The sequence below is a fragment of the Tamandua tetradactyla genome, chromosome 23 (genome assembly GCF_023851605.1).
Source record: "Tamandua tetradactyla isolate mTamTet1 chromosome 23, mTamTet1.pri, whole genome shotgun sequence".
Lineage (NCBI taxonomy): Eukaryota > Metazoa > Chordata > Mammalia > Pilosa > Myrmecophagidae > Tamandua > Tamandua tetradactyla.
This window is the reverse complement of record NC_135349.1, coordinates 23,003,272-23,012,075: the sequence shown is the minus strand read 5'-3', so window position 1 is coordinate 23,012,075 and position 8,804 is coordinate 23,003,272. Positions and strand designations below refer to the sequence as shown.

The 8,804-nt window shown below is 37.4% G+C and overlaps 1 protein-coding gene across 1 annotated transcript; it reads right to left on the bottom strand.

Annotated features, from left to right (window-relative positions):
* Positions 1–767: 767 nt before the first annotated feature.
* On the bottom strand, positions 768–6,798 carry LOC143666720 (vomeronasal type-2 receptor 116-like). The gene is given in 6 exon segments (XM_077140305.1): positions 768–1,168; positions 1,171–1,680; positions 3,952–4,075; positions 4,426–4,653; positions 5,468–6,274; positions 6,763–6,798. Coding segments are annotated over 6 exon segments (2,106 nt in total).
* Between the last annotated feature and the right edge of the window lie 2,006 nt (positions 6,799–8,804).

The window sequence follows — 8,804 nt, the reverse complement described above, 5'->3', positions numbered from 1 at the left end:
TGGGCTAATATATTTGGGAGATGCTTAAATTTGAGAGATGTAAATAGAGAAACTATGAAAATATAGGGACTATACCATGGATTGGTAGGTTAGCAGGATATCTGATGACCTAACAGCCTAAAACTCTGTCTCCTAAGTCTATGTAGTTTCAGGATTTTAAGGATTCTAACAAGAGGAGATGAGGTCATTACAATTTAAATAGCAAGAATAGGCAGAAGGGAAGAGAGACAGAATTATCATTTGGAAGGCAGGTATATGGAGAAACAATCTACCAATGGAAAAGAGTGAAGCTGTGCTAGAACCAGTTAATGGTTGGTTCTGAGCTGATTAAATTTCCTCCATTAGTATTAGGGAGTTTGCCCTTACAAGTTTCTAAAGTGAAAACAACAACAACTACACGGATAAGAGGAGCACAAGATTTTAAAATCACAAAGGCACAAGATAAAGGCTTTTACAATCATTATTAGAGACCAGGGCAGCTGAACTTCAGTTCAGAGATTTTGGGAATTGACTTTTGTCTATACTATCATATCAGAAATTAAAATAAGGATATTTATAAGTAATTCATTAGTCATAATAATTTGTTAAATCCAAACTTCTTGGTTACATGACTGTGAGTTGTGTTACTTTTACCCTATGAAAAAGAGAAAGGAAAGCCACATGAGAGGTAAAATTCATTCAATCCTCATCTTATTATCTCATATCTTATTAAAGGAATGATTTAATTGAGATTTGGAGTCCCACATATCCAAGATATAAAAGTTTGCTCATCGCCCCACAGAACGTGTTTTATCCCTTATCCCCATCAGGGTGTTCCTCTCGGGCCTTAGCAGTATAATGTAGCACTTGGGAGCAAAGATGCAGCCCAGGAGTCCAGCACTGGAGGCCAAGATGGAAAAGACCTCCACAGCCACCATGACATTCCCTTTGGAGCTGTGGTAGACAGGAAGGAAGGTGACCCAGATGCTACAGAACACCAGCATGCTGAAGGTCAGGGGCTTGGCTTCATTGAAGGTATCAGGCAGGTTCCTGGCCAGGAAAGCCAAGGTGAATCTCCCCAGGGCCAGGGCACCCAGGAATCCTACGACACAGTAGAAGGCAGTGATGGATCCCTTATTACATTCAATGATGATGCTGCCAGGCTCGGAATGAGTGTCTCTGTCAATGAAGGGGGAGAAGTTCCCAGCCAGAGTGCACAGATTGTCAGCTGGATCAGGGAGCAGACAGGAATGACAGAATTCAGAAACCCTAAGCCCAACCATTGCCTCATCCTTCTTCCTGGTGTTGTAGCCTTGAAGGCCAGAATCACAGTGAGAGTTTTAGCTAAAACTGTGGAAACAGCCACTGTAAATACAACTCCAAATGCCACTTGTCGGAGGATGCAGGTGGCCGTGTTGGGATGGCCAATGAAGACCAAGGAGCAGAGGAAGCACAGGAGGAGGGAGGTGAGCAGGATGTAGCTCAGAGTCAGGTTGTTGGCCTTGACTATGGGAGTATCTCGGTGTTTGACAAAGATCCCCAGGACCACAGCAGTGAGGAGAGAGAAGCACAGAGCGGTGCAGGCCAGAGCTGTCCCCACAGGGTCTCCATAAGCCAGGAAGGACACGGCCTTCTGCAGGCAGCGATCTCTCTCAGTATTTGGGTAGTGAGAGTCTGGACACTTGAGACACCAATCCATATCTGTTGAGAAATGCGATTTCAATGTTTTTGATTAGGTTATATTCACTTCTTCAAGGACCCCCAAATTTCACAATTTGATTTTTGATTTTCTCCTTAGAAGTAATTGGCTATCAAATTCAAGCTGTTAAATAAATAATTTATAATTAAAATAATAAACTTTTTCTTTCTTATGGAAGCAGAAAAAATGTTTCTTCTGATTGTATGTTTCCTCTGTTGCATTTTACTCACATCATAACCCCCCTATCAGTCTGTTTATGTTATCATTCCCATCTCTGTGCCCTATCTTGGATTTATTATTTCAATTCCCAAAACATTTTTTGAGCAACTGCAGTGAGACAACACTTGCTAAGTTCTGGGGATAAAATAGAAATGATCAAGTCTAGACACTTTCACTTGAAGTACTTCAGAATATCTGTATTTATGGTGCTTGAAATATTCTTAAATTCATCTTCTCTTTATTTTAACTTGCTTTACATTTTCACTCACTCCTATATTATAACACTAACTTGAATCTTTATCTTCAGTCTGATCAACTCCAATTAGATACCGGCAATATTTCTTAAAATTAAGACCTACCATTTTACTCCTTTGCCTAAAATAATACAATATTTATTTTTAATCCTTAAGATTATGTCCAAATGCAAAATGCACTAAAAAAATGCCCTTTGCAGTCTCAGTTTCACCCTCATTCCATCTCATCTTTCCACACTCATAAAATTGATGCAAACCTACTTAAAATTCTCAAGTCAGTTTACATTACTAGACTGGCATACCTGTGTACAGATGCCTCTTCTACATCTTCAAGCTTCTTGTCATTCCCTCTAGTCAGGAAGAATTCACACAGGACTATCTACAAATTTTACTTGTGCCATCTCACCTGGGAAATAACCTGAGCCCATTTGGTTTATCACCTCCATGCTCTCAGAGTACCCTTCTCACACCTCCCTTAACTTTTCATACCTCGTGATTTTCTATTCATTTGCCTTATTTACATTATTAAGGATGATAAAGGACCACCTGGTTTGGTTCAAAGAAAAGATATGAAGGAATTAGAGAAAAGAAGGTTCAAACTGTAGCTTATTTCCTGTAGGCATGTGATCTTACTTGTTTCAATCAATAGTAAAAAGGCATTGGTGATGAAGTCCTCCCCCCTTAGGTAACATGGGGTGAACAAGGGCCCATGCAGTGGGTTCTAGCATCTTTCATGTTTCAATAAAGGACAGTTATGGGTAACACAACCTTTCCATACCTACGACCATCATAGTGTAGGGTGTTTAAGTTTTGGTCTTCCTTTTTTAATGAAAGAATGAACAACTGTCTGAATTTTCAAAATGCAACAAAATAAGAAAGCCAAGTTTTTACCTCCCTAAAGTACAAATTTACAGGTTTTGCTGATAATAATGTTTTTTTCTTCTTACAGTCCATTTTTTAAGCTTTCTGACTAGTACTCTGAGCACCATATGTAAAAAATATAACAGATTTGTGTGCCTTTAGATGTACAAAGAGTTATATTTTAAGTAGTCAAACTTGTTTTTAAATTTCATTGGTAATTTTTGCCAGTGACTTATGCTTGGGAAATTGATCATATATGATTGATATCCACTTTCTTCTGTGTTTCCTGGTATGTTTCTGGTAGGTTCTCACAAAGTGGTACTTTTGTAATAATTGCAAAGCCTTAGGATGATTGCACTAAATATTACCTCATCCACTTTTCTGTGAACTACGAGAAGTTAGGAACAATTACTTTCAATATTTTGCTGAATTTCTAAAACAGAGTACAACAACAATTATTGAAGGTATTGTAATCACTTCCAATGTTTTGCTGAGTATATAAAACAAAGAGTACAACATTTTCTCATTTTGCATTATTTATTCAATTGTTTCATGTTCATTCATTTATTAATTCTAAGAATCTGTTTGCAAATACCTATTATGGTAAGAATTGGAACAAAGAACTGGACAATGCAAAGGATAAAAATGCCTTAGATATGATTAGGGGAATTGATAGAAACATTTCCATGATAGAGGCAAAGAGATATCAAAAGAAATTTCTATGAAAAATATCTGAGGTGTCTAAAATATAAAGAGAAATAAGTCAGAAAGAAGAAGAATGTCACTTGTAGGGGTTAGAGTGTTGATCACAATATGAAATTATTGAATAATTGAGTAACTGTGACTCTAAGATCTTATTTCAGACATTATTTACTTCCTTGGCAAATCAAAGAAAATGGGTGAGAGAAACATGTGGAGGTGTTATCACTAGCTCTGTACCTGTTTCATTAGAAATCTCATTTCTGGGGCAGGGGGTGCAGTCAAAGCAACACACAGCCTTTCCCTCTTGAGGGGTTTTCCAGTATCCAGGGTTGCAACTTTTGCTGCACACAGAATGGGGGGTCTAAAGAAAATTATAGAGAAACATTTAATAATATAACTATGAACTATCTTATCCTGTTGAGAATCAACAAAATTCATTAAAAATGCATTTAATTAGCTGATTGGAAACATGCATACATGTTAGAATACTAAATACAGCCAATTTTGGAAGCATATCCTTGATGCTATGCTTTCTCTACTTAATCATTGTACAATTGTTAAGTAATATTACTCAAATTACCAGCCAGGTTATATCCATATAGGTTATCCTTTGAGGGAGCTAAAGTGGATACTGAGTTTCATGGCAGGGTTCATTTTAAGCTATTTATGTGTAGCTGCATAAATTTAATGTTGAAACTGTCTCCAACCTACCTCTTTAAAACCGATGGCCCACTCTATCACCTCTTCATTTATGGAGAAACCTTGACCACGTGGAGCGTGTGGAGCAAACTGTCCCACTTTCACCTGTAATCCTCTTCCATGAGGAAAACTCACATAGTTGAGAATATCATATGTGGCCTTCGAGATTCTCTTGTCATTGAAAGATATCTGCTCACCAGCACTGTTGTTAAAATGGACAGCCTTTAGAATGGCATGGAGCTACAAAAGATGCATAATTATGTGAATAACTAGAGCTTGGGTTTTTGAACACCTGAATTGTATTCATATCATTGAAACATCTTAGACATATGACTTAAAAGTTTCTTAATCTCTTTAATCCTTCATCAAAAACTATTCCAAGTTCTTAGCATTATCAATAAATTCTTGTACATGAAGCTCATTCTGAACTTAGTATCATATGAACATATATCCTTGAAAGATGGCTAAAGAACAGGAAGATCCAAGTATTTTTCTATGTAGTGACTCTGACAAATCTTGCTTAAATTCAATGCAGCTGCAAACATTTGAAATTTTAGAGTTTCAGGCTCATTTAAAAAACAGATGTAACAATACCTGTTGCCTAAATTTTTGAGGAATTAAATGTGATATTCTCTAAATTCACCACCATAACAACTGGCAGTGAGAAGACACTAAGACCTGGTCCCATCCTACTGTCATTGAATGACAGCACGTGCTACATTCAGATATACTTCAGTTCAGATAGATATTGAGGGATCCTTGTTCCACAGTTTTGTTTTAGATTCATAGCTAACTATATTCCATTTCTTGCATTTGTATCTACTTCCTGATGATTATTTCTACATAAACAAGTTGACCCAAACTGGATGGGATGCATGTTCTACACTAGACTGTAAAGACTCACAGGAGCTTCTCAATCCCTGGACAAAGTAACCCAAAGTATAATATTCATCTTAAAGTCTTGTTGAGCTTCACACTTTCATTTATGAATATGCATGCAAATACCTCAACATATGTATTGGGTCAATGAAGCCAGCCTATTCTAAAATACTACCTGCCAAGGGTGAAACTTGAGTTTATTTCTTATACCCCTGGATTGCCTTTCCACTGATTGAAGCAGCATTTCATGCAGAGATTGAGCCAGAGCATACACAGCATTATAGACATAGTAACTCCATTCAGACATGGTTGTGTCAAACTGGTGCAAAGGCAGAGATTCCAAGGAGGCATTTGGTACACAGGCCTCCAGTTTATCACAGTCAGATTCAGAAATGGAACAACTGAAATGTATAAACCATAATTTGCTGAGGTAAAAGTCTTCTGGGTATTTGGAAGGATTTGCTGTCTGGAGAAAGTGTTTGAAACCAGGGATCTCACTGTGGTGGTGAGAAAATGATAGTGTCCCATGGAATGTGTCAAGCATGGTCAATCTTTCACTGCTGGTAAAATCCCATTGTGATGTGGTGATCCAGACTTTCCATGTAACAACAGAATTCCATCTATCAAAGTTCAGACCTAGAAATGAATCAGTGTCACCATAAATGATAACAACACTTGCTGATGAATCTTGAATTCTGAAGAGGTATTTCCAGTCTGGTATATAATAACGTCTCTCAGTGACAGAGATCATTTCCACAAATGCCACACAAACACCATTTCTGTCCATCTCTCCTCTCAATTCTGACACAAATCGAATACCTTTCATATCTTCTGATGCAACCAGCCCAACCCATGTCCAGTGAAAATGCAGCATTAATAACACCATGCCAATGGGCAGAGAAGTATCTTTTGGGGCCATGTGATACAATGATGGAAATTGGCTATTTTCATTCAGAAGAGGATCAGAGGGGCCATAGGTAAGCTAAATGATTAAAGAGAGAGATAATCATATGTGAGTTCAATGGAAGTAATCTGAGAAATAGTATTGCAATGAATTCCAATCAGGAAATTTGACAAGCTTTAATAGATATTTAGTAAAGTATAAAAGGGAAGATCTGCTCATTTCAGTATCAGTGCATCATCCACCTCTGAGATTTCTCTGGGAAAACCTACTTCATTCTTAGAGCTTTTTTCAGGTGCTCAACTCCCAAAGTTCCATAAACTACTTTCCATGAGGTTATTTACATATTTGTGCTACATTTACATGGTTTCTCTCCATTCTCTATCTTTACCAGAAATAAACTGTACACACACACACACACACACACACACACACACACACACACATTTCTATATTCTAGTGGTACTCAATGGGTTGAAAAAGCAGTTTCTTTTTCACTTTCTTGCCATCTGAGAATGGCTTTAGGGAAGACAAGAATTTATCTGTTTTCACCCCACACTGTACCTCACCTGTGGAAATTTGTAGATATCAAGCAATATCCCCATTTGAGCAGAAATTGACCAAGTGGTTCCTGTAACAACTGCCACAGACTTTCTCTCTCTTTCACAGCAATAATTAGGGATGGGCTTCCCAAGGCCAGACAACCATATCAGGCAATTCTGCAATGTTCTTTGTTCACTGGGCAAGGCATTGTAGAGATCGTATCCCAGAGACATATTGGGTAAAAGATGGGGGCTTTTGTTGATATTCTCAATCGCAAAAATAAATGCCAGAACATATTGGTAGTGTTTTGATAGAAACCTGCATGGAGAACATAAAGATGTTTAAAGAAAAATCTTAAGTCTCATCCTTTGAGATTATCCCTAGTCAAGTATCTGTCATAACTTCGTAGGAATTGGTGTCAAGCCAACTTTATTATGTGCATCAATAGGTATCACTCCTATCATCCTTATCATTTGGTCTCTCATAATTTAGAAGTCACGTTATGTCCTATGTGTTCTTATGTGGGAAATCAGTAACCAAAATAAAGTGTTGTTAAGGAACTTATACATCATAGTTAGGGTAGATTTTTTGAATAGGTTTAAATGGTTTAAATCCTCAAATCCATGCATGTAAGTTCTTTTTTACACTCACAGGTACTTCAGAGAGTAGCTCCAGTTTTAACACCAGGTGGAAGGGCTCAGGAATAGTGAGATATGTTCTGTTTACTGTCGTGGAACTATAATAACTCAGTGCCAAACACAAGATAGTATGAGAAATGGCAGGGGTAGGCAGAGAAAAAGAGCATGAAAAGGATGAGAAAGGGTTCAGCAAAAGGCTATCTATCAGGTGCCTGAGACTCTGCCTGGCTCACAGGCTCAGAGGTCAACAGAAAAATCCAGGAAAAATCCTGGAAAAATCCAGGATTTGGAATAGAGATTCACAGTTTTTATGGATTCAGAATTTAGGTGAGAAGCACTTGAATCATTGAGAGAATTATGAAGAGACAGAGCCATGTGATGATGCTGATATATGCATCAAAGTTGTCTAGTATTTAAAGAATATGGTTTCTCAAATTTCAGCAAAATTAAAAATAAAAGTTCTATATTGAACAATGGAATTGAATTGAGAGTTCAGAAATAAGACCCTCATATCTACGGTTAATTGATTTTTAATAATATTCCCAAGTCCTCACAAATAGGGCAGAGCAGTCTGTTCAATAAATGGCACTGAAGAAATGGATACAAGAGCCAAAAGAATGGAAGAGGACCCCATCTCACTGTCTATGCAAAACTTAAAATTGCAAGGACCTAAAAATAAGAGGCAATACTATAAAATTCCTAGGAGAACATGTAGGAAAACATCTTCAAGATCTAGTGACAGGTGTTAGATTCTAGACCTTACATCCAAAGCAGAAGCAACAAAAGAAAGAATAAATCAATGGGACCTTCTCAAAATTGAATGCTTTTCTGCTTCAAAGGACTTTGTCAAAGGGTGAAAAGGCAGCCAACTTTATAGGAGGAAATGTTTGATAATGACATATCTTATAAGGGTTTGATATGCAGATTATTCAAATAGCTCCAACAACTGAACAAAAAAAGACAGAAGACCCAATTTAAAAATGGGTCAAAGACATGAAGTGATATTTTTCCAAAGTGGAAACACAAATGGCTAAAAAGCACATGAAAAATCCCCATCTTCACTAGCTATTAGGGAATGCAAATCAAGACCACAGTGAGGTATCATTTTACACCTGAGTGGCCACTATTCAACAAACAGGAAACTACAAGGTTTGGAGAAGATGAAGAGAAAAAGGAATGTTTATTCACTGCTGGTGGAAATGGAAAATTGTACAACTGCTGTAGAAAATGGTTTGCTGGTTCTTTGGAAAACTGAAAATAGAGTTACCCTATGAATTATCAATCCTCTCACTCAGTATACATCCAAGGGAATTGAAAGCAGGAACATGAACAGATATTCACACACCAAGGTTAATTGCCAAGCAGAAACATCACGTGTCCATCTACTGATGGATGGATAAAAGAGATGTGGAGCATGCATCCGATGGAAC